The sequence below is a fragment of the Choristoneura fumiferana genome, chromosome 7 (genome assembly GCF_025370935.1).
Source record: "Choristoneura fumiferana chromosome 7, NRCan_CFum_1, whole genome shotgun sequence".
In the NCBI taxonomy this organism is placed as follows: Eukaryota; Metazoa; Arthropoda; class Insecta; order Lepidoptera; family Tortricidae; genus Choristoneura; species Choristoneura fumiferana.
The window spans coordinates 2,259,800-2,286,990 of record NC_133478.1 but is presented as its reverse complement, the minus strand read 5'-3'; the positions used below and the strand labels follow the sequence as shown (position 1 = coordinate 2,286,990).

The following is a 27,191-nucleotide window of genomic DNA, read 5'->3' as shown; positions in this document are numbered from 1 at the left end:
GTTTAAAAGCATTATGAACATGGCGGACTGCCGTGGGAAAAAGGCACAATAGAAGCATCCCACAACGTTATACAAACGTATTGTTGTTCCGATACTATGTTTGTACACTATGAAGTGATGTGCGCATCAAGTGGCCAATGATTTATGGGGAGTTTATGGTCTCAATAATGCGGGGGGAATTTTATGGCTGAATTGTGAGCCGATAGCGGAAACGCGGCCTCTTGTTTTGGAACTTATCTGATTGAGACTGTAATATGACTTAAAATAAATAATATTTAAACCAAATTCATCTTAAGTCTGGGTATGGGGGAGGCTATGTCCAACAACGGACAGCCAACGGCGTATATAATGATGATGATGATCTTAGGTCAGTTAAGGTGAGTTTGTGTGACGTCACACGCTACTTAGTATTTTTTCTCTGTCTAATCTTGAATTTCAGGGCGATTATTTTTATATTTGGGCTCCACAGAAAACCAGCGTTACTGTACATAATGTGCGGCAACACATGCTGAGTGGAGACCCATTTTGGTATCCTGTGGTGTCACCAAGTAACATAGTTTTAGTGCTAGTTTTAGTCTTAGTTTTAGGTGGTACTTATGGAGCCAAAATAAACCTTTCTTTCTTTCTATTATTCAAGCGTTTTAATCGCCTCATATTTCAGGTCTATTTTATTACGAATTGGCTGTAAATTTTGATGTCGTGTTGTTGTGTTAGTTAGAGCGTCTGTATTTCTACCAGATAATTAAATAACTGTATTAGAATATTCGGTAATTTTTACAGAAGTGTCCAGAAAAATGAGATGGTTGAAACACGGAATAATCGCCCTTCAAACCTTTCTAACTCTGTTATACGGAAGGTAGCTTGGACTTGGAAGTTGTTTTGCCGTTCGATAATACGCATTGTCAAGCTATGATTTATACAATAAATAAAATATTGTCAAATACCGCATTATATACCTATAATTAAGTGCCGCGACTTCTTCCGCGATTTATTTATCCACAGTATGCGGGAAGGAAGAGATTTTTCGGAATGAAAATACCTATCCTATTGCATCATGATCGTTTGAACTTAAAGTGTGAAAACGTAACAAACAAACGAACTCGGTTTCGCATTAATAATATTAGTTAGGATTAGGATGTGGCAATTCCCTATTAAAACAAAGCCTTTTTAAGTCGTCCTAAAATGCCAAATCGCCTAATAATCCGAAATCGCCATTCAACCCCTCCGTTCAGAAGCAAAGAACCAACAAAAATGATTGCGTAGAAGTCAATTTCGTACATAAAACCCTATTTTGGAGTGCGCTAGGATCCTGGATATTAGCAATAAATAACCTTATTTTAAATGGGGTCATATTTTTTATGGCGGCCGGTCCATTTGGCCAGTACCAACACGGGAAGGCACTTACTGGTAAAACGGGTTTTATCCGTAAGCAACAGCATTTTCGCGGTCGCATTTCAGTTGTATTGGACTAAAAAAATCTCGAAAGCTAGAAACACACTAACGTTAGGGTTACAAATTAGCCCGAAACATGTCCAGCTAAACTCGATTTAAGACGTGAATTATCCGAGTTAATTTCATTAAATATTGTTCAAAGATAACTCATTTGTTATTACTAGCCTTTGCCCGCGGCTTCGGTCAGATACGGTCAACGACTTTAATTCATGCGAGCCACCGTGGAACCATTTCACAGTAAGCGACAGTAAGTGACATCACATTAATTTACAAGGAAAATTGTAATGACTTTTCCTTTAAAAAGTTTCCATGGTGGCCCATGAATTAAAGTCCTTGACCGTACCTAATCCAATAGATCTGACAGTCGAATTGAAATTGAGCATGGAGATGTTGCAGATAGGGTAACATGCAAACTGGACTTGCTCACTAATACTGGTCCGATATAGTAGCCTTAACTTTGAATTATTTGGCATACTTATGTAAATCTGGTGACAACACAAAGGCAGTGACATCCTAGTGGTCCCGCCAGGATCGTCTCCACAGGACGGAACTCCTCAATGGTTAATGGCATCGACTTAAAATTTAGTACGGAAATTTAACAAAAACTTTTTTATTTAGTCTTTTGGGTGTGGAGATAAATGTGTAACTATACGTTTATATAAGTACTTTACGGCAATAGCAAACTAGCAATGAAGGGATCTAGAGCAGTAGTGAATATAAAATTGAAATTGCAACGATATGGGACCCTCGCGGCCATAAATTCAGATAGTCGGGTTTTGTAAATAAGTGTGAATTATAGAATTGCTAAGCTCGGGTTGGAATAGTGTTCCGAGGGAAGGCGGAAAAAGGGGTTAAACCGTTTATCTCTTGCTAGGTTCAACACGCAACTTTGCTCGCGTTTACAATTACAGAATATAAATTTTAATAATGGTGAACAGTTGTGTTGCTCTAAGGAAGAACCACAATAAATCTGGTTGAGTTCGAAAGTGGTGATACGAGTAGTTGGGATTAGGTATGTGTTTATAGTCTGTGTTCTTACGGCACCAAGTACAGTCAAGTGCAAAAATAAGTATCTATTCAAACAAATCAAAAATATGTTACTACGGCCTTATTGAATTAGAATAAGAATGGTTTATTGGCTGATAAAATAGATACACATACAGAAACACTGACTATTGCGTCAGAATAAGAGTCTGTGGTACTTATTTTTGAAACTTTGAACAAGTTCATATTTTTAACCCTTCGCCTGGCGCCGCCATTTTGCTCATTTACGCGCATCTGCGCCCGTACGGATCCGGGAGAGAAGGGAAAAGGCTAGTTCTGGCGGCCGCCATTTTGCAAGTTTTACCACATTTGGCACAGGTCTAGGAAGGACAATTTAAACTAGTCTTCGATGTTTAGAAAAACTTAAATTTTACTGCTTTTATGTATTATAAGCGTAATAAAATGTAGCATTTTGATTCTTAATTAAGTACGCTATCATATTGCATACGGTAAATATGTATAAAGTGTGAAAATAAAACAATAATGTAAAGTAAATATATGGTCATTGTATTTTTTCCAATTCTCGATATACCATACCATAATTAATAAATGATACTTTTTCTCATTAATATTTGTATTTTGTTTACAATACTATACCCTAATTTAAAACATACAGTCATAAAATCACCTCACTCCATACATTTTTTAGCAGTAGGAGCATTACTAAATGTGGGCCTTATCAGGCGGCGTCCCGCCGGTGTTATAAAGTGACTCATGTTTCAAGATTTAGTTCTGAGAGAGACGTGGCTGTTGCAGTGTAGTCTATCCTTGTTCTATAATTAAGCTTCAGTATAAGTTAGAGCAGTGCAAAATGCTTATTAGCCGCCTAAATGCACGTTTAAAAAAGTCCTTAGCTACTCTCCCGGAGCAGGGCGACCGCCAGATGCGCGAAATAATTATGTGTCCCGGAACGGGACAGATGCCACATATGCGCTAATATAAAAAATGACATCCGCCATAATGCGTCTATTTCTTTTTCTCCGGGAGCGGGAACTTGCACACGAAGGGATATTAAATATAATGACCCGGATAACTCACGTCTTAAATCGAGTTTAGCTCGACATGCTTTACAGAGCGATGTTGTTAGTGTTGTGTGCTACCCTACATTTGACAGTTGTAATGATGTTTGAAAACGCGGGTAGTTGTGTGCCGGTGTCAGTTTCGTCGGGTAGTCGCGCGAGCAGAGCGGCGGCGCGCAGTGCGCGTGTTGCAGCAGCCGCTGAGTCGCGTTGCTCCGAAAGACGAAGGGCTACGGATTAGCCCGAAACATGTCGAGCTAAACTCGATTTAAGACGTGAGTTATCCGGGTCATTATATTTAATATGAGTGAGTCTCACGGTAGTTTCATGTTCAAAGTTCATATTTTTACACTTGACTACTACAGGGCCGCGCGCCGAACAGCTAGAATTTACCACTTAATTGAAATACCTATTTTTTATCGATCTACAGAATCTAGACCGAGCGTTTTAGCTTTTACAGACTTATCTCGTAGGAGTAAGCGTAAGACTGCCTATTGTCCACTCTGAATATTGTATCAATATAAATTATTGTAGCCCTCTCATTCTGAGAGGAAGCCTAGTGCCCAGCAGTGGGACATTGTACCTATATAGACTGGGATGATGAAAATTTTTGTACCTACTGAATTTTGGTGTGCAATAAATAATATTTATATGTCTATATGTGTATTTGTTATGACTAAAACATTTAGGACATAAAACCCCGCACCCGCAGCCAATATTCAATATAAAAATGCGATGAAAAAAAAAACATATTGTATTACTGTATTGTATGAAGAGCGAGTATTCGATGTGTAACAAACACGACCTGTCATTTTATTAACCCCCGACGCAATAAGAGGGGCGTATGTATAATATGTATAAATTTGACCGCTATTTGTGTCTGTCTGTCTGTGGCACCGTAGCTCTTAAACAGGTGGACCGATTTGAAGACGATTTGGTTACGAATACGATAACATAACCAACAAAAGGTTGGAAAACCCTCGACATTGTCAATTCAAAGTTCAATATCTCAAAAACGGCTGAACAGATTTAGATAAAAGATGTCTAAAAACCATTGCTAGGAAACCTGCTTTCAAATAAAAAAAACGCATGCAAATCGGTCCACCCATTTAAGAGCTATGGTGCCAAAGACAGAAACACATAGCGGTCAAACTTATAACACCCCTCTTTTGCGCCGGGGGTTAAAAGGGGCGCCAAAGGCTGACTCGCCCGGTCGTCTACGGCTGGTACTCACCTCTACAGACAGCTTGGACATGTCGACGGGCGTGATGCGTTTGAGAGCGGACAGCCGCTGCAACCGCGCGCGCGCCTGCTCCTCCACCGCGATGAGGAACGCATCCTGGATGATGTTGTGCCCGATGTCCGATACTGTCAAACAAATAGAACATGTTAGAACATGTTAAAAAAATATTCGTATCATTTTACAAAACAAAGCAAAACGGAAATCGAGACAAATTTTGTCACGAAATGGTCACAACTCATCATCATCATCATGTCAGCTGAAAGCCGTCCATTGCTGGACATAGGCCTCCCCCAAGGCTCTCCACTCAGACCGGTCTTGTGCTTTTCGCATCCACCGCGATCCCGCGATCTTAACCAGGTCGTCGCTCCATCTTGTTGGAGGCCTACCGACAGCTTGTCTCCCTGTCCGCGGACGCCATTCGAGAACCTTCTGACCCCGATGATGATGATGATGTTGTGATGGTCACAACTCGCAAAATGTTAAAGGGCATTTCTCCACTAATTAGAAAATCGTTGTCCTTGGGTTTTTTTTGGAAAAACGTATTGAGAAAAATGTCAAAGAAAAATGTTTCTGTGTTTTAAAACAACCATATTTTTAAACTTGTCTAATATTAGGTATACCAAAAATAAAACTACCTATATTAAATTTAAAATTTTCAAACACCCCAAAAAAACTGTCCCCTGACATATCCCCAACCCAGAATGTGATAAGTATCAGATAATATTAGCCATGTGTTACAATTTAGCAAGATTTCTCTATTGAACTTAAAAAGATGATTACACCATTGATGATAATTAAGTAGTAACGTTACTGAGATTTCGCATACAAAAACTGTCATTTGCTATCGCGAGCGTCAAAAACTTTAGGCAATACGACCTCAGGCTACTGAATATCACTTTAATAATGATACGTTATTGTTGTAAAAAGTTAAGATCCGCAAAATTTCCAATTCGAAAATCGAAGTTCGTCTCGTTCGATCCCTTTGACACTTATGCTATTTCATACGAGAGCGAGAGGGACGGTACGATACGAACATCGAATTTCGAACTTCGGAGTAGGCCCTCTGATCCTGTTCACGTCTCCCAATTCAACTTGTAGAATTCTGTTGTCAACTAATTTGTAATTTACTCGGCATTACTGGCGCTATTAAGTATTTTAAATTAATTGATAGATGATCGATTTATCCAACATACCTACATCAGACAGCCTGTAACGTCTTATTCTAACCCTGAGCTATGCTATCAAATCAGTATTCACCCTGCGCCTGCGTTGAATTCCTTGGCACGCAACAATGTTGCCAGCACAACGATTCAAATAGTGTGAAAATAATTTTAAAATACAGAATAATAGAAGCATTATACTATTCTTATTACGTTATTTGTATATTGTGAAAATTATTTAAGCTACTAGCTGTTGCCCGCAACTTCCACTGGGAATTATTCGTAAAACTATCTTATATCCTTGTCAGGGTCTCGAACTGGCCTAACCCAGGTGTCTCTACTATGATCATCATTTTGATCGATCTTTACCAGTTCGTCTAACCAGTTTATGAGAACCCTAACTTAATGTCTACACTACAGAATATTACGTCCAGAACGGCCGTGAGTTCTAAAAATTTGCTGATCTATTTATATAACTCCACATTTCTAAATCGATCCCCCCAGAGGTATTTTGGGTAGTTTCAGCAGATAGGTGTCATTTTCTAACAAGAATAAGCTATTGAGTGACAAATAGGAAGTCCTTTCTAAACATTAATGTTTTAGAGTGCAAAGAGTTATAAAAATAACATTAATAATAAAAAGATCTACGGAAAAGTAAATGTAGATGGCAACACCACTGACTCACGCTGCGCTTGCGCAAGGCATTGTGACGCCTCTTCATTCAACCGCCGTGTTTCGATAGCGAATTATGTTGCAGTTTATTTATATTCAATGCAAATTTTAGGTTTGATTGTATTACCATTGTCACTCCCCGAGTGACATTGATGGATTGAAGAAGGAGGTTACAACTTACAGAAGCAGGCTACAGTTTACTCATAGTTAGTTCTTTGCCTCAAAAGCATAAATTCCTTGTAGCGTTTCACCGAATCGCATATTTCACCAAACAAATCAGTTTATAATAATAATAATAATATAGCCTTTTTGTTCCGAACTGGTAGTTTTCTATTTTTGTTGTTGTTGATTATCATAAAATGTCCCTCAGTTCGGTGTGTCTTTTGACATAGGCCTCCTCCAACTTCTTTTCGTTGGAGGGTGTTGGTCTGACGTCCCAAGGTGACCGGCCTGGTTGGGACCTTTTGTTGTTGCATTTTTTAAGTTTAGCGTTTTAGTTTTAGTTTTCCGTCTGCTCCTGGTTTCTTTTAATTGCTACATCTGCGTTTTATTATTTTCACTAGACCCTGCTCTGAAGAAAGAGTTTGTTTTATTCAGTTTGGGTTTGTTTTTCAAACGTGTCTCGGTATTTGGCGTATTAGGTGATTCTGTGGGTGAGCGCTTTCTCTTTTCATTTTTTTCTTTTATGATTAACCGATCATATGCAATATACCCTTCTTTACCCTTTTCAAGTTCCTCTTTCAGTTTATTTTTTAGCTCTTTCCTTACTAAGAGAACTTCCTTAGGATAATCTTCGGTTACATATATGTTTTCTGGTAGATACTTTTTGTTTCTAAGAAGTTCATTTCTTCTCCATTGTAGAGTAAGCGTGACACATATGGGTCTTATCTTATTTTCAGTTTTCTTTCCAATTCTGTATGCATTACTAATTTCCCACTTGTCCCAGGTGTTCAAATTTGCTTTGTCGCTGACATTGTCTAATACTGAGGTAACGCTGGCCAGTAGTTCCGAAAAGTGAGTTTCAGTTTCTGGGACGCCATGAAGGATCAAGTTATTCTTCCTCGCATCCTTCTCCAAGAAGTATATTTTTGATTTTAAGACATCAACTTCTTTTTTTAATGATGCTGTCTCTTCCACTAAAGGTTTTAGTTTTTTGTCCATTGTAATAGCCATATTTTCATTTATTACAGCTGTTTGTTGCTGCATTTCTTCTTTCATTTTTTCCCATAACAATTTTAGTTGTGGATCCATTGTATTAGGATTCTACTAAAATAGTACTTTATTTATTTTGGTAGCTTTGTTTTTCATGTAATGGCAACACTGGAGATCGAGCGGCAGGTGACAGTTGTCAGTTGACGCATAAAAGTGAAATCTAAATTCCACCCTACCCTCCCGATGGATGAGAAAAGTGAATATTAATTCCACCTCGTCCTTCACTTCACAGTTTTTCACACACAGTTTAAGCAGGGTTTCTTCTTGAATAACTTATATTCCTTTGTGAATGGTGTTTTCCAAAGCCTTTGCTGTGTAAATCCGCCGAACACACGGTTTGTGGTGCACTTTAACAAATATTTTCGATTAAAAATCGCAGGAGCCTCTTTTCGCGTAGTTAACTGTTTGACAGCCGGAAACGGAAAAAAAAAGTTTACTGAGTTTAAATAATATGGAAACGGGTATAAAAAAAACGTTTATTTTAGGTTATAAAAACCCATAGTGTTGTTAGTTACTTTACAATAGTTTTACATCTATGTTAGTATTTAATTATAGGTAAGTACATATTAAAAAAACAACCCTAAGCGAACTATAACAATAACAATTATACAATGTTTTAGAATATCGCGGTCGTTACTAATTTTATGATTTGAATTTGGGGTTTGTTGTTGTCCCTCTCGTGATCATGGCGCATGCAACTTTGCCGAAATATTGCAAGCTTCTCTAAAATCAAGGTACGCTGAACAAAACCCGAATTTAAACCATAAAATAACAATTATTATTAATGAATGATTATATACATCGGACTTCTATTGCAATGCTAAAAATTTAAAGGACAATTTAACTGTATGCGAATAAAACTTTAAATGAACACACGACCGCCGAAACGGCAGTTAATTTTTTAAGGCTCCCATTAAACTTGTAGCTAACTCTCTAAGCCCCAGTTTACAGCCAGAAAGCCAAAAGTTGTACGTCCGCGCCACAGCGCCTTTACGTCTAAACAGCTTTAGTAAAACGAAAAACTTCCTTGTGGTTCTTTTAAGCGAGGTAGAATTGAGCATTAAGTACCCCGCGCAACCTGTAACTGCGATGTAACGAGAAAAGTACAGAATTTTATGGTTAAGAGCGCGCAAACATTTTGTCCCAACTCGTCACTGGCGCGATCTCCTTCCCGCGGCCCGTGTTTCGCCCGCCCACTACAAAGGTTTGCTGTGTGCGTACGATGCGAGCGTTGCCGAAACATTAAACACATCTTGATCGTTGTACATTTTCCGTTGTAGTAAAATTAAGAAAAAAAATTGTTGCGATATAAATATTTTTATTCCTTAACATAATAGGTAATTTATTTTATTACTTACAAGCTTTTTACTTATCTTGCCCTGTTAGTATGTTAGTTATTAGTAGGTATGGATAAAATTTTGGAAGCTAAACTTGACTAAATATGCGTTTTCAGATTAAGTTAAAATTTTACATACGTGTGTAAATCAAATGACAATGCAGTATATTATTATGATTTATGAAGCCTGATCTGATGATGGAGCTGGAAGGTGCCGTAGGAACTCTGTAATAAATCTATATAACCACATCGACTTTGGGCTCGTTTGATTCGTCTTGACAAGTACTTTGGCCCTAGATGGCAACAACGTATAAAAATTACAGTCAGTAAAAAAAGCTGGCAATAAAATTTAATTTTTCAGTGCGCGCAAAATATTTAGTTTCAATGTTTCTTACGCATATGATGGTATACTGTGTGAGGGCACGTAATAATTAGTAAATAAATGAATATTTCATCATCATTGCTCATAATTATTTTCATCTAATATCTTTAAACGAGCAATTCCGAAATCCCCGATATATATATATATATATATTTCGGCGATAATGTGTACGTGTATATAAAATATTGTATGAAATTTTACATAATTAGGCTTTAAAACACTCGTGTGATGCTATAACGATATTCACTTCGCTGGTATCGTTAACCCACACTATGGTTTCAAGACCCCTCTTTATGTAACAATTGCATAAAATACTATTAGTAGATTGTACACTACGGGGATAAAGCACTTTATTATGTCACGGGTACGGTATTGAATCCTGAGCGTAACGAAGGACTCCAGATTTAACTCCCGAGCGCAGCGAGGGTGTCGTGCGTTAACTCCCGAGCGAAGCGAGGGTTTTAAGATGGAGTCCTTAGATCAGATGGAGTCGACTTCTCTGGGAGTAGATTATTAACAATGCGTAAGGCGTCTAATTTAATGGACTACGGAGTCAATGACATTCTAGTAACAGGAATTTCATTAGCTATCGTACATGTTCGGAGACAGTCTATCAAAACTGAGTAGTATCCTGGAATGTTTAATAAACATTAATCTTCATTTTATATGATTTCACTTGGTACGTACCTAATAAAAATACTGTGCAAATTAGACAAAAGTATTATTACTGAATAAAATTGTGGCAAAATCTATTTTTTTTAAAGTTGAAAATGCGTCATACATTTTACATATTGGACTTATAGAAATCTCATGATTAGGTATATTCGACATTTCAGCCTGTTCTATTTTCCGTCTGAAAATAAATGCAATCTTAAAATCAAGAAAGTAATGTTATCATAAATCCGAATTGGATTAAATTTAACACAAAACGTATTTTATTGATCCTGAATGTACAGTAATGGGAATTAGTATTGATAAATAACATTTTAATTGTAGTATAGTACCTGATAAAAAAATGTTATCTTAAAACCAAAAACAGTAATTTTACAGTAACTTTAATTCCGATTTGGAGTGAATTTAACAAAAAATATATTTATGGAACTAGATTTATATCTTGGATTTACAGTAATGGTAATTAATAATGATGAATAACCTTTTCTAAGCAGCTCATACTGTGTTAACAGTACTGTGTTTTTTCATCCCAAATGATTTTCGTTTATTGCCCATATCTAAGAATATAAGACTTTTACTGTACAACAAGATTTTATTTACTTTTATATCATACTCACTATCATACTAACAAACATACTAACAGGGCAAGTTAAATAAAAGCTTTAATAACTTTAAGTTACATTTAATTTTTTTAATACAATATTTTTTTGCTGACTGTACCTTTGTCCCTGGTTACCACCTAGGACTCGTCAAGACAAATCTAATGAGCCCAAACTCGATGGGGTTATGTCGTTTTATTACAGAGTTCTTGTGGTTACCTTCCAGCTCCATCATCAGATCAGCTTCATGTTATAATAATAATATTACATTGTCATTTTATTCACACATGCACGCAAAGTTTCATCTCAATCAAAAATCAGGAAGTGGGTCAAATTTAGTTAATACTTACACACTACATACTAACATAAACTCCAATTCAATAGAATCTGACAATCCTGTAGACACTTCCAGCCTACTAATATAAACACCGGGCTGCCTGAGGCTTTGTGATGTGACTATTATTCTTTTTTGATTCCTTTTAGATGATAATTCAACAACAGGGACATATATAATCAAGTGTGCCCACGATAGGGTGTCTTAAATATGTAGAAAATTGACAGATTCTATTGAATTGTACTTTACATACTAATATGGCAAGTTAAATAAATGCTTGTGAAATGTAAAATGCATTTACCCGTATTAGTTTGAGTGAAAATTGCGAAAATTTAAAACATTTAATTTTAACATGTAAATTACTTATCAAGTATCAAGCAATTGCGGACACGCTATAACTATCGGGTGTTTGCAATAAAGGTTGATAACCTTGCGGAGAGCGCAGAGCGATACGTCCATTCCTTGGAGTGCCCGGCGCTTTCTGAGTCGTAACTAATAACGCGCGCGGTTATATAATCGATTTAGGACCCAAGTTTAGAAAATTGTCAAAATTAAATGAGCTATTATTAAGCGCTGAAAAAAATATTACAGACTAACATTCCTGTAGATTTATAATAAAATTGTTTTATTGGCAAATACATCACAACAAATGAGATAAAAAATGATGAAGTAGACCGATTTAGACTTTTTGAAGAATGGTATTTGAATAATAATAACTAATATTTTGATACATATGATGACCCTATGTCTTAAAAGACTATATTTCCTATTATAAAATACTAAAGTTACACTGTTTGTGGTGGGTTATAATGGAAATATTTCACATGAAAGACAGCTCTGACGCGTATTTTTGTAACCTCACTAACAAAATGATTTGGCAAAAAAATAATCGCTGACGGAAATAAATGGAAATTACCGCTATACATCAGAGTAAGAGTTTATCTATATGTTACATTAGTTTTTCCTTCAAAAACGTAAGCATTTAGACATTAATAAGGCATTTGAAAAACCTCAAAATCGCTGAATGGGCAATTTTTCGTTTGCACGCTCTTAAATGTATGATATGAGGAAGGAGGTTAGCAATTCATTAATGTATTTTTTTTTTTTAAATTGTGCGATGGTTTCGTTAAGCGGAATTATGCGAAATGAGTCTTATGTCAAGTACATTTATTCGGAATAATTAGTATGCTAAGAAAGTTAATACTTGTGTCGTCCTTTTAACTGTCTTTCACTCACCCTCCGTGTGCAGGTTTCATGGAACGATGGCATCAGTCAATAAAGAAACTTTTTCTATACAACACAGCAATAGGTACAAAACTTACAAGCAATATGAACTAGCAGATAAGAATAAGTTTAAAGAGACAAGCAAGGTTTCATATTCTTTATTTCGAATAGGATATAAGTTTTTATATAGGCCCGACTAAGAAGTCGAGGACATATGCAAGGGTAACCGGGACCTCTTCCCAACCAATTGCACGGCGATTTCTTAATTAATTAATTCCTCTTAATGGCGGCCATAAGGCTTGGGCCAATGTCAGTTAAATTAAAGATAAATATATTCTTCTTATTCACGTTGTACGGTGATTGTAGTTTTTGCAACTTGATAGCAAAATTCCAGAAACCACGCGGAGACCACTTGCGCATTAAAAAATGTCAGACACGAGAGCAATATAGAATTTTGTGATCACTGTTCACTGTTAAGGTTAATCGCCGCATAAAACACTATCAAAATTATACTTCAACTAGCCAAAGAAGCAGAAATACCAAAATTAGATATCGTCTACATCCGCCATGTTCGAATGCTACAAATCGAATCCCGGCGATTTCTTTGGCAGATGTATGGAATGTCACGGTGACATTCGCAGCGAAAAGGTTCCACCCTTCAAGTTTAGTTTACTCGACTGTGGGTCATTATGAAGCAAAATGTAGTAGATTTTCTTTAAATCAAATTATTACAGATGTAATCTAATAAATATTCTTTAAGCAGCTAATAAATAAGAGCCGGCAATGAAAATGTGTCGACACTTAGGCATTGCGACTCACTGTGTAGTCTGAATACTAAGCAGGAGTTAAATAAAAAACATTTTGCGTAGTTGGTTCCTCCCCGTAATACCAATATTATCAGCCTAAATCCTCTTGCCTCCCAAGATTTGTTAGTGCAGTGCATTTAACTATAAATAAATAAATAAAATAAATATCATGGGACTTTTGACACCAATTGACCTAGTCCCAAACTAAGGAAAGCTTGTACTATGGGTACTAAGCAACGGATAAACCTACTTATATAGATAAATACATACTTATATACAAAATATTAAACACCCAAGACCCGAGAACAAACATTCGTATTATTCACACAAATATCGCACACAAATATAGGCTTTTTAGCCTAAAGGGACGCCCCAGGTACTGTAAATCTACTTGCTTATAAATATGAAATAAAGATATTTTGTTTTTTTTTATCTGCCCCGGCCGGGGATCGAACCCGGAACCTCAAGCTTCATAGTCTGGTTCTCTAACCACTTGGCCATCCGGTCGTCAGTTCTTCACTGTGGTTTTAAAAATTATAAATACTATGAACTTTTTATTTTTATTTTATATCTGTAGGAATCTGTAGGGTTGTTTAGACTTGTGATGTGAAGAGTGTGAAAGCATATTTTTCAAAAAATCATTTTGAAACCAGGAAGAAAGCGATTCATGCAAAATTCTGTCTCATTTCCAGACGCCTTTGTAATGAAACGAGAACTGACAAATGGCTCGGTATCCAATCGCATTCCAAAGTTGCAATTCCAGTTAAAACAAAAGGGAGCCGCCACGTCTCGTCCCCGGTGAGAATTTTCAAATCCATTTTTCAATAAAGCTTCGAAATGTCCGGAAATCTGAATTATCCCTGGGAGGTAGTTCGGCCTGACTATTTTTATGGCCACCCCTATTTTTATTACTCGTAAAGTCAGGCGGGATTCCAAACGCTGTCATTCTTTCCATGTTTTGTGTCACGTTATAGCTTATTGCGTAATTTGTTTTATTTGGCCGCATATACGTTGCGATTTATTATTGAATAGCTGTTTTTAATGAAGCTCGTAAAAAGTGGCATGAAATGACGTTTTTATGCCGTTTTATGTAATCATTAAACAGATTTTAGTTCTTTAACACGCAAAGCTACGCTGAAATTCTGCGTTCTGAGAATCCTTTTCAAGGAACTTGGAAATCAAATGAAATAAGTTATTGCTGAACATGTGTGTTACATATCAGGTCCTAAAATAAACTTGGTGTTCTGCCGTTTCCGGCTTGCAATATCTTAGTTCTATACTTATTATTTACATTAAGAGCCATCATCACTCAAAATTTCTTAAAATTATTTATGCTTATGTCACAAAAATCTCTAGCCAATTGATTAAATAGTCTAACAGCCATGCAATGCAATACAAGACACAATATTAAATGGTGCGCGTGTTGCAGCAGCCGCTGAGTCGCGTTGCTCCGAAGACGAAGGGCTACGGATTAGCCCGAAACATGTCAAGCTAAACTCGATTTAAGACGTGAGTTATCCGGGTCATTATATTTAATATGAGTGAGTCTCACGGTAGTTTCATGTACAAGACACAATCTTCCTAAATAACTCAGTTTTGTCGTTGGTTGACATAAATAGGTGTCTTTCCTTGTACTTCGCTTGTTCCCAGTCCCATACAGTTGGAACAAGTGCTCATGCTCCTTTAACCAACATGCACATATCTGTGATGTAAAAAATATTTTACAGGATTCTTCATATTTGCCTCCTGCAATGGCTCTTATCTTAAGCACTTCTTTTGAGTTCTAAAGGCTCTTTTGGATTTTCACTGAGTTGCCCCAAACGATCAGACCGTATCGAAGTATAGATGCCACATGTCCATGATATTCTATGAGAGCTGACTCTTTGGATTCAAATGCCTTAAATTTCTTAGTGCAAAGACAAATCTATCGAGTCTACCAACTACATAATCTACATGCTCTTTCCAGTTGCAGTTCTTTGATTGATTACTGTCACACAATACATTAGTATTAACCAACCTTTTTAGAGTGTTTAATGTAATATAGGACATCCTTCTAATTAGAACTATAATTGCGAGTGCGTGTGTGCTTGACACTCTTTCACGTAACTCATAGGCTACTTTTTATTCCGATATTCCCACTGAATTCGGAGTTATGAAAATTTGCACGGGCAGCTACATACAATGTAAGTGAAGCATCCCCTTCGAAATTTAGTATAATTCCGGAGTTTCAATTCAAATGCCAGATCTAAATAGTTGACCTCTTCTTACGCACAATACGAAACACAGGCAACTATATAGTTCTCCTTAATGAAACCAGACAGTGACCGTTTTCAACGTACCATCTAAGCCGCAGAAAGGAAAAAGAAGTCGCAATAAAAAATACAGCTAAGAAAAGATTAATGAAACCAAATGTCTAAGAATAGTGTCCCGTCCCGTTGAGTGTTGCCTGTAAAAGGGACAGTAGGTGAATTAAAATGTAACTATTTTATGACAGTGCTAAAGGTTTTAATTTACGTTAGTGTTTGCACAATCAAGATTACTTACTTACTTACTTACTCCTTCGACTTCGAAGCGTTATTAAGTCAAAGTCAAAATCTACTTTATTAAATTTAGGCTATGACAAGCTCTTATGTATGTCAAAAAATCTATCACTGGTTCGGTAAAGCTCTGTGTTGAGAAGAATCCAATAAAATTCTTTTTTTTAACAGGTCGAGGTAAAATTTAATTTAATGACTTAGCGTAACAAAGATTCAACAGGACTACATTTTTTAACACATTAGGTACACTATTACCCGACGGGAACGCATTACCGAGGTACCTATTCAGAATCTTAATGTCTCAATCCAGATCTTTGTACATCTGTATGCCAAGCTTCATCTAAATCCTTTCAGCCATTATTTTGTGATTGAGTAAAAAAAAAACATCTAAACATCTTCACAGACTTTCTTATTTATATTATTAATATAGAATACAGTTTAAAGAACAGTCAGTTTAATTTATTGTTTCTATCACAGACACAGGCGCAACACCCGTTAGGTATGCTAAATAAAGAAGTGACGGAGCAGAATCTACACAAGTTTTGATTGACCGACAAAGCATTAGAAGTTGTAGGCCAAATGAAAACAGTGGCAGCAGCACCAAGTGACAGTTAAGTCATACCAGGTCATCTGTTACAATTGGATGCGGTTAAGCCTGCGGCTACAGAATCTTAGTATAACCAGTGAAACTAAAACAAAATTTCGCAAGAGCCATAATATAGTTGCGATGTAGCAATAGTTCGTAGGAATTCTACGAAAAAATATCAAGTTCATATTCATCATCATCAGCTTATTGAGCAAGACCTCCCCCTTTTTAAGAACGATTACTCGCCACTTTTGGCAACAGTTTACCTACCCGCAAGTCTCGCGGTGTCAGTTCTTCGAGGGATGTGGCTCGCCCTTACCACTTTAACTTGCATATTCTCTGAACTATGTCGGTGAGTCTAGCTCTTTGGTGTATTTCCGTATTTCGGATTCTACAGCACACATAAACTCCCTGCATAGTTATCTCGTCTCTACATAGACTCATTCATATTGATCACCGAAATTCATATTTTATAATGGGTTTCTGGCTAGGTACCTACAGGATGCGGTGTTACGTCGTTTTTCAGAAACAAAATTTAAAGATCTATCTTAGACTTCTTCAGGGTGAAAAGAAGATAAAAACTTGACAACTTGAACTAATGTCGTTCAGTGCGACGAGTACGCTCTATGTTTTAATCATGTACTCCTGTTAAAGGCCACACCCGGTATAGACCGTCGCCATATTTAAATATCGCATCCCGTATTGTTATTTCTGTCGCGTTTATCAATATTTTCGTAGTAGTTATGTGTTAAACCCTCATTTTCTTCAGAGTCGACTTTAATAGACTTTTTTTTTATTCGACTGGATGGCAAACGAGCAAGTGGGTCTCCTGATGTTAAGAGATCACCCCGCCCAAAACCATCTGCAACACAGGGGTATTTCAGATGCGTTGCCACCTAGAGGCCTAAGATGAGATAGCTCAATGCCAGTAATTACACCGGCTTAAGTACATGTCAAACACAACATGCAACACTGCAAGCACGGCATTTCAGCGATTAAGATTGTAGCAATCCCCGGTACCTTGCACAAGGTCCTACCACCTGCAAACACAAACTTCTGTAACTTGTAACTTTTTGTTGTTTTTTTACGTTTTATATAGACGCGAAACCGGTTAAAATTTTTATTAATCAACATTCTAAAAATATTCAAAAATTAAATTAAACTGAAACCATAGAAATAGACATAGAATGCAATGATCCATTTCTAATTTAGTGCACCGTCGTCCACGCACAAAATAGAAACAGACTGAGCTTTATTTTCAATATGTTACAGTTTAAGTTATGTTGCCTGCTGAGCAATAGAACCGGTTTGCGAAAACGGTACAAACTGATTGCGTGTGAAGGGAATCAGAGCGGACTTGAATGACGGAAGTTGCGAGAGCTAATTTGTTGCTTTTTTACTATGTTATGATAACGCGTAAGCCATCAGATGCTATAAGTATGCGTTTCAAAGAACGATAGGATTGTGTTTGGTGACAACTTCACTCGATGTCAGTGTTCAATGATGTAACATTTCTTCTGCAACTTTTATGTCCGAAGGAATTTTCGAAGCACGAATGCAAACCACTTCCAACCGAAGCAACTGGAGGTCTATGAGGGAGGGAGGCCTATGTTCAACGTCGTACAGCTGATATGGCAATGATGATGAACATCGCGCATGAACTCCATTTAAAGGGATGAGATGTCTACGCAGGGGTAGACACTGTACAAGACCTATTTATAATCAACAAATGCCCAAAGCAGTCTGATTCCGTCTAACTAGCCCTGCTGGAGCGAGATAGCGTGCTCAGTTCTTGAATAGCATTACACACAATACGTAAGGCAGTTTAAGGAAATGACAATATTAATATTGCTTCAACGCATGCAGGTGCATATTAAACTGAGGGGCTACTACGAAAATCGAAGTTCGTATCGTACCGTCCCTCTCACTCTCGTTTTAAATAATATAAGCGTCAGCGGGACGGCAAGACACGAAGTTGGAATTTTGCGCTTCGTAGTAAAGGGCCTGAATGATGTCATCTACATACGGATGTCTATCAGGGGATGCGGGCGGAGTTACTGCAAGATGCCATCTCTGTTCATTTTGTGCAAATAATCAAAAATGGCACTACCTATACCTATATATCGTCTCCTATAGTAAGCCCAAATCTTTACTTATAACACAGTAACGTGACGATACTTTATCTGAGAGTTCTTTCGCACTACGTCCTATCCGAAACGGTGAACATACGGATGGAGTAGTCGTATAACTATGTGTATGTTAGTTTATGCACAAGATCCAAGAGAAAGAAGTTTTTAGACTACAAGTAAATGTAACCTCTCTAATTTTGCATGCCATTTTTCGTAGGTTTTAGTGACGCTAGTGTTATTTCTAAGATCTTATTTTTTTTGTACCTAAAATCTTGTGAAATAAAAGAAACAAACAGAAAGTAATATAATTTAGATAAAAGAATAATTTAATGTTTATTTTTACATAATAAGTGATTTAAACAATAAAAACTTAATAATAATTAAAAACTAATATAAATCTTAAAAAGGCCCCTGTGGCATGGTACCAAAAATGCTGGCAGCATTTCCTCGCTGAAATAAATAATTTTGAATTGAATGAAATCGGATGACGGAACCATACAATGTAAATAGCTCTAGGACTACTACGGAACGTATTTTCACTGATACAGATTGAATTCATATGGGACAGCATCCGATTCAATCCGTGAAAATACGGTTCGGAGCCAGTCGTAGAACTACATATTCATAATAAGTAATATGGTAATTTACACACTAGATCTGAGGCCGTATTGTCTAACACGCTGACGTTTGCGATCGCATTCAGCATCTCTTTCTACCCTCGTCTTATACCGTGTGACAGAAAGAAGTGGTGAAAACGATTGTGATTCAAAGTGTGTTCGACAATAAGGCTTCTGATTCCGTCATCCGATTTTACCATACAAATATGTAGTTCTAAGACTACTCCGGTCCGTATTGTCACGGATTCGGATCGGGCTTAGCGCGGAACTGCTCTAAGAGCGATTAATTTAAAGAGACTTGGTGATCAAGCTAATCGCTATAAGCTTACCGTCATGGGCTTCTATAACACCATACAAGTGCCATGCCAGTACTTATACTGCCTACATACATTGCTAGGTACTATTTGTCAGTCATCACTCGCTCTATCTTCAGCTCGAATTACTAGTTAATCCACACCAAGCTTCCATGGTGTACGGTCTCAGTTACCAACATAAGTAATTAGATTCTTTTTTGGACTCGTCTGTCATTTTTGCCTTTGTCAGCTACAAACTAAGGATACGAAACTTTGCTCAGCTAAGCAGACCTGTGGGTAAATTTTTAAAGTTTACCTCTCTCTACAAAAGCTTGATGTTTGGCAAAAAACTAAAAAAAATATATTTAGGGACCTATATCAGATTAAATATATGTTATCAAATAGGAATGTAAAGAAAGAGCAACTTATAACAAAAGTTATCACTTCAGTCATGTTTTATAGACGCCAGTACAAAACGGGCGCACTGAGCGAACCAACAGGGAGGTTAAGCACAGCTCTAGTGTAAACAGCTGAGCGGGGCGAGGATAGGTCAAATGAAGCGTTTCTATTGGTTCATGAAAAACGCATTCCTCGCAACACATCCTCGCACATCGCTGGTGGAAATGCAGCCTGCGCGTGCTAGCTGTAGGTACTAAGTATATATTGATATTAAGAGAAGTTTTCCTGCCGGCCGCGCGGCCGCGTTAGGTATTCGTTTGGGATATTGCTGTCTTTATCGCTCGTGACATAAGCGCTCGCAGCCGTCCCCCCATGCTTTCCGCAACGACGTCCGTAATTTATATCGAAATAGCTGTAGGCTTTTCAAGATTCGGGCGGTTGAATTTTGGGTTTCGTTGTCCTCATATTATACGAAAAGTATAGCATAGAGATCAATGATATTTTACAATCAAGATATTCATTATATTTTCTATGCCTGTGGTTTTACCGATTTTTGTAAAAATGCTTTATTAGTCTGTAATTCTCGTGCAAAGTTGACATCTTTTTTTGTCGACTTTTGAACTCCTGTTATTCTCATATTACACATTTATATGAAAATCTGAAAAAACCACAGGCATAGATAATTACGTCTAGTCCATACTTACAAAATTTCATCTATTTCTGTTGCCTAGTTTTCAAATGAGACAAGAGACCGTATTGCCTAACGTTTCTGGCGGTCGCGATTGCAATCAAAGACAGTTTTTGTATGCGAAATCTGTACGTTTGTATGGAGAATTGAACGAAGACACTTCTCTTAAAATCATTAATTCCCCGTTTTTTCTTCAGCCACACTTCTAGCATGAACATGACATCATGATTGGAAGGACTGTACGTCAGTGAGTGAGTCAGTTAAGGATAAACGTCGGCAGCTGACCAATGGGCATTGGCAGTCATAACAAGGACGATTAAATGGAGGATCGTTGTTTATTAAATATTAGAAATAGAGATATTGGATTACAATATGCTTGGGGTTGCGCGTTAGAATTTTCTGATTACTCAAAGTCGTCGCATTGCAGAATTAACTATAAGCTTAAAAAATTGCAAGAGAAAATGAAGGGAGTATTCGGATTTTCGTGTAATTATCGTTTTTTTTTATTTGAAATTCGGAGTACTTACATATCTTTATTTTTATGAACAAAAGGTGTCCCCATTTTTGTCATTACTTTTCTCAAGTTTTTTATACAAAAAACGGCATGGAAAATGGAGGTGGTTCTGGATTAAAAAAACCCTGAATTTCGTAACTTTGAAAAGTGCTGGTTAAAAAAAGCCGTGGTGGTCTAGTGATTCGACCTCTCAATCTCAAGTAAAGTCGTAGTTTCCAATCAGGGATAGCACCTTCGAGTTTTTCCAAATTCATGTGCGAAATTAAGTACATTTACAATTTACCACGTGATTTACGGCGAAGAAAAACATCGTGAGTCAATGATGTGTGTGAAGGTCTCAATCCGCACTGGACCCACGTGGGAACTACGGCCCAAGCTCTCTCATTCTAAGAGGAGGCCGTTACACAGCATTGGGACGTGTATAGGCTGTGATGATCTGATGGGAAATACGAAATGAAAATGCATAAGTACTATATTCCGAAAGGTGTTGAATTTTACGAAATTCCTTTTTCACGCACTCAAATACATAGATAACTTTTTTGGCTGCTTAGTAGGCTACCCCTAAATGTTGCCAGCATCCGCCACCAATTCCCTCATTTCTCCCTCCAACTGACAGCTAACTTTTTTTTAATAACATTGCGTATGATAAGGAATTCAGCTCTGATGCCACCTCTAAGCAAACGTTAATGCGTTGTGATTTTATAACGCGATGCTCGAATCCAAGGCAAACCGGTTTTTGCGATATATTGTTTTTTGTAACGACTAACATAAAGTAACTTTAATACCTAGTACCAAAGACGGATAAAATGTATTTTTTAATAAGTACCTACATACGTATAGCCGTAGGACGTCTACTGTTGGACATAGGCATCCCCAGCCTGTTTTTTTTTCGTGTTTTTCTGTGGTAAAAGATTATGTTATTGAAATTGATCCCATATTTAAATAAAGATTTCCTAACAAAATGTCACTTAAGTTGCACTGTCTGTCCCCTTCGACTATCCGTTTGTGTGTCACAAAACTGTGTATTTTGGTCTGTAAACAAAACACATTAAAAATCATCAAATAACTATATTTATTTATTTATTCAACTTCGTGTGTAGTAAACGTCCTCTACCTACATAAATAGGTAGGTGCTTATTCTCTTTTTAAATGGAGAGATGAGAGATACAGTATAAGTTTTACTGCCACGTTCATGTTGTTGAGTGCAAGTGTACTTGGTGGGCAGTTAGACATTTAAAAATATGCAACTTAAAAATCACTTACTTAACCGATTTTGATGACTAGGTAGGTATATGACTAAATTATGCTTTCAACTTTCAATGGACTAGAAATATATTAGAAGGATAAAAGTTATTAATGACGTAAACTTTTTTTCATTAGCTAATTTAATTTAACTGGTTTCGTATGCATTCTTGCCGGTAAATACTTTTTAAACGTTTAACCATTACCTACCACAGTATACAGTACACTAATTAATTACATAATATGATGTTAAACTATTTTTTTTTTGTGAATTGATGCTATTTTACACACAAAAACTGTTTTAGATATAAATAAAAATAAGTTCGTCGGTAGATATATTTTGAATCTTATCGTTAGGTACCATCAGCCAAATATGTGGTCTACCACCCTAAAGTTGATAATCGTTTGCATGTCAAAAAACAATAATGCCAATAGACGTGTCTGTCAACTTGAAAGTTCGACTTTAGCGACATATTCATTTGATAGGAACTTGTTTGAAAATTGATTGACCAAGAAGATTGGCTGATGGTACCAAGAGGTAGCTTCAAAACTTGCTTGCACGTCCAAAACGTCACTTTTAGAATACCAAGCCTACACCTTTCCAATAAATAAAAAACGCGTTTCCGCGTGAATAAAATATGACCTACACAGTTCAACTTGCGCGCACACCACAAAGTACGTGAAACAAAACGAAGAGGTGTCACAGTTATGCAAACAAGCAGCAACCTCGTTGCAGCTAATTCAATTACTTACTGTATTCACAGAAAGTGACAGTTAAATAGAAAAAGGCCGGCATTTCGAAGACAGGGCAAAATCCTTGGCGCAACAAGTTCACTCACCTCCAACAGCTATCACAATGACCAATCACAATCACAACTTCACAGACCACTGTTACACTTCCAACAGAAACATGGAACAATTGAGATTGTTCGGGCAATGTTTTCGCACAGCATAACACGAGTTTTTGTTGGTTAATATGTTTTCACCAAGTTTAAAAACACGGTATGAACGTACGGAGGCCCGCGACGACTCGCAAACCTGTTTTCCCTCTCTCTCGCTCTGGTTTTGTGTAGGGTTGCCATGTAAACGACTTTAATTTCCCTTGTTAGTAGGCTTTGTCTGGGCGATCGGGCAGCGATTAGTTCGTTTTTTACCCGACTGCCCGAAAGAGAGGTTCAAATCCGGAGTTGCAAGTTTTTTGAATTTCATGTGCGACAATTTACAGAACATCATACGAATAACAACTCACTTGGTAGAGAATAATAAGAAATACAGATATGTGAAGGCGAATCCGTAATAATTATAATATCACACAATTATTTAGTTTGCTACTTAGTTGTTGTTGCGTATTGTAACTTTTTAACAAAAAATCGGCCAAGAGCGTGTCGGACACGCCCAAAATAGGGCTCCGTAGCCATTACGAAAAATTTAAGTAATATTTTTCTAAATATTTCGTATTTATACGGAATCTCCAAGTTTAGGTATATATTTTATACCTTAGGCTTCTATTTACTCATAAACTACTAATAATTCTCAAGCAAACTTAGCCGTTATAGTTTTCCTTGAAAGTTTGATATAGGTACTTAATACTGAATTTTTTCAAATTTTTCCACCCACCGGTTTAGATTTTAGAGGGGGGGACGCTCGATTTTAATGAAAATTTGCACTTTAAAGTTGAATATTTCACAAACATATCACTGAATCGAAAAATCGTCTTAGCAAACTCCTAATTGTTTTAAAAAAATGGTTGGATGAGAAAAAAAAATCACCCCCACTACGTCTATGGGAGGTACCCTAAAAAATTTTTTTTTTAATTTTTTATTGTACTTTTTTGTCGGCATAGTTTACATATATATCCGTGCAAAATTACAGCTTTCTAGCATTGATAGTCCCTGAGCAAAGCCGTGGACGGACAGACAGACAGACATGGCGAAACTATAAATAAGGGTTCCGTTTTTGCCATTTTGGCTCCGGAACCCTAAAAAGGTCAACTTCGCTTACTTTACAACACTACTACAAAAAATGAAGTATAAATTGTGTTACTTTACTTGTAGTGTTACTTATTCTTTGATAATGGTGGTGATTCTGATCACGTAGTTAGAAGTGGTTCATATTTCCAATCGCGAATATGAATGATGGATGCCAATTCGTAAAAAAAGAACCTAGTCCATATATGAATCCTTTCAAAGGTTGACCGGAAAAGATCCCTTAAAGGAATAAGTTCACTTATGTACCTAAAATTTAGTCAAATGTGTTTGTTTCTTCTTTTGTATGTACAATAAAGATTTTACATGTACATACATTACTGTCCTTCACTCATTTAATCCATTCCACAACTTTCTTATAAGATTCCAATTAGAAAAAAATGACTTTATTATAATTAGTTACACAGGGTGTCCTGTATGTAGTACGATAAACATAAAGGAGAGATAATAAGGCAAGTCATCTACCAAATACATATAGATAAAAATACCTTGTTAAAGTCTCACCGTTTTCGGAAAATTTAGATTTTTCTGACATTTGACAAATATAATACCCGCCCTAAGACTGAGTTGTGATATTCGGAATTGATTATTTTTCTGAATTTATTTTTATTGCAAAATAATCTTATATTTGTGTTATGAGATGAAAAAAAAAACATTTCAAAAGAAAACTTTTGTAGTTTTTAGTATTTTTTTTATTTCAGTTTAAATTTTGTCTCTTTTTCTGCCTTTTGAACTTCGTTCAAGGTTAATGAATAAATGAAATTGATTTATTCCGTATTAATATGTATATTATTATGGTCCCCAATATGTAGGTAGATCGTTAAAAAAAATATATCTAGCGTACAAGTACCTAGTGTAAATAAAGCATGCTGTTACTTTTAAATATATGTGCCTTGCTTTTACGTTAGAACAAAAAAAACTTATTTCCACTAATAGAACCAAACTTTGACTTTGTGTTTACTACGATTAATTTGAAGAGCAAGTAGTTTTATATTTATGATAGCTTCATTGTTTAAAATTAAAATTTTAATTAAAAATTCAGGTATTTTTATACACCAATTTACACGACTAAAATTGGCGTATTTTTAAATGCCATTATATGAAAATAGGTAAATATAAACAAGCCAAATGAAGAATGTATAAAAAGCCCCACAGATTTCATTAACAACTTATTTAACCTCACAAGACTCGGAACTCAAACACAGTAAGCGAAGGTAATTTGAGCAAGATAATTAATTATGCACTTGCCCTCCAAAGAACTTTAGTGCCAAACGGTTAAGAAACCTTTTTTATGTTGCCTACTCAAACGTATAGAAAAATTAAATAATAAATAAAAATAAATATCATGGGACACTTGACACTAATTGACCTAGTCCCAAACTAAGCAAAACTTTTACTATGGATACTAGGCAACGGATAAACATACTTATATAGATAAACACATGCTTAAATACATATTAAAAATGGAATCCAAGACCCGAGAACTACCCGAGAATAAACATTCGTATTATGTATTATTCATAAAAATATCTGCCCCGGCCGGGAACCGAAACCGGAACCTCAAGCTTCGTAGTCAGCAGGGCTACTACGAAACTCGAAACTCGAAGTTTGTGTCGTGCGGTCCCTCTCGCTCTCGTATTAAATAGTATAAGTGTCAGAGGGACCGCACGACACGAACTTCGAGTTTCGAGTTTCGTGGTAGCCCTGCAAGTTCTCTAAGCACTTGGCCATCCGATCGTCTGAAATCTTTTATTTGATCGTGTTACTATGTCAAAAATCAAAGTCATGCCATATTCGTATAGCTGCGCGTACTTTCAATCACCAACGCTACAATAACGTACGCATCAATCAAAATATCCCCACCGTTCGAGGGAGATTTCCAATTATGGCAACACCATTTTAATATAACCTCAAAGGCTGTCATGTCCAGGCGAAAACGTAGCCAGCGCGCTCAAATACACGAACGTGCTGCACTACAACCTCTAATCACTGCGACAAAGTCCCAATAACGGCGTTACTCAACGACTTTAGAACTCTGTCTCATCTAGCTACATAAGCTATATTATAAGCGCAAAGACGGACGTGAAGTAACGAACAACTACTGGCAAGGCTTTACAGCAGTTGTTAAATACTTTGCTGTTCTAATTTAAGCGTTAAGCCTATGTATTTGATATCAGGTTTGATGGAAACATACGCAGAATTATGTTGGTAATGTGCAAGACATTCGGACTTACTTCATAATTCTATTCTTTCCAAAGAGCTACAATTGCATTACGTACGAAAACTGAATATGTTAGGAAAATGTAGTTTTACTTTCTAGAGAGCCTCGTTACGTGGACCGTAGAAGGCTGGTCGCTGCAATTTCTCGTTCTATAAAGTTTGGGACACTTTGAATGCTATTCCAGGAATCTTGGGCGAGTTGAGACGGCAATTTTCAGTCGTCTGAGCGACTTGACAGTCATTGAAAATTGCAAGCGCTATTTCCTCTAAAAATACACCAGTTTTGAATTAAATTTATTATTTCATAATCATCATCATCAGCCGAAGATGTCCACTACTGAACAAAGGCCTCCCCTTTAGAACGCGACAATGAACGATAACTCGCCATTTGCATCCACCGGTTGCCCGCAACTCTCACGATATCGTCAGTCCGCCTAGTGGGAGGCCTGCAATGCAAACGCTTCATCTTCCGGTTCGTGGTCGCCACTCGAGAACTTTTCTCCCCCAACGGTTATCTGTCCTTCGAGCGATGTGGCCCGCCCATTGCCCTTTTATTATTTGCAACAGTTCATATCCGGCCTCTCACTCTCACAGGAGGCCTGTGTGCAACAGTGACTCAACTCACTACTGAGCAAATGGGCACACCCCTCTTCTCTCCTTTGAGAATGACAGGGATTGGTCAGTAGCACATAAGCTTATATATATACTGTGTCAGTAGTCCCGACGAGGGCTGGGTGCGGGTTGGGAACTTTTGGATATACGCTGTGCAATTTCCCACATTCCTTTAAGGTCTAGTGTCAAAGTTACAATGAGGTTGTGACAGGTT

At 36.9% G+C, this 27,191-nt stretch overlaps 1 protein-coding gene across 1 annotated transcript in view; it reads right to left on the bottom strand.

Annotated features, from left to right (window-relative positions):
* The window catches only part of sdt (MAGUK p55 family member stardust), a 233,774-nt gene that overhangs the window by 182,199 nt on the left and 24,384 nt on the right, over positions 1 to 27,191 (bottom strand). The window contains 1 exon segment of the mRNA XM_074089810.1: positions 4,750 to 4,883. Within this exon segment, the coding sequence (XP_073945911.1) occupies positions 4,750 to 4,883 (134 nt within the window).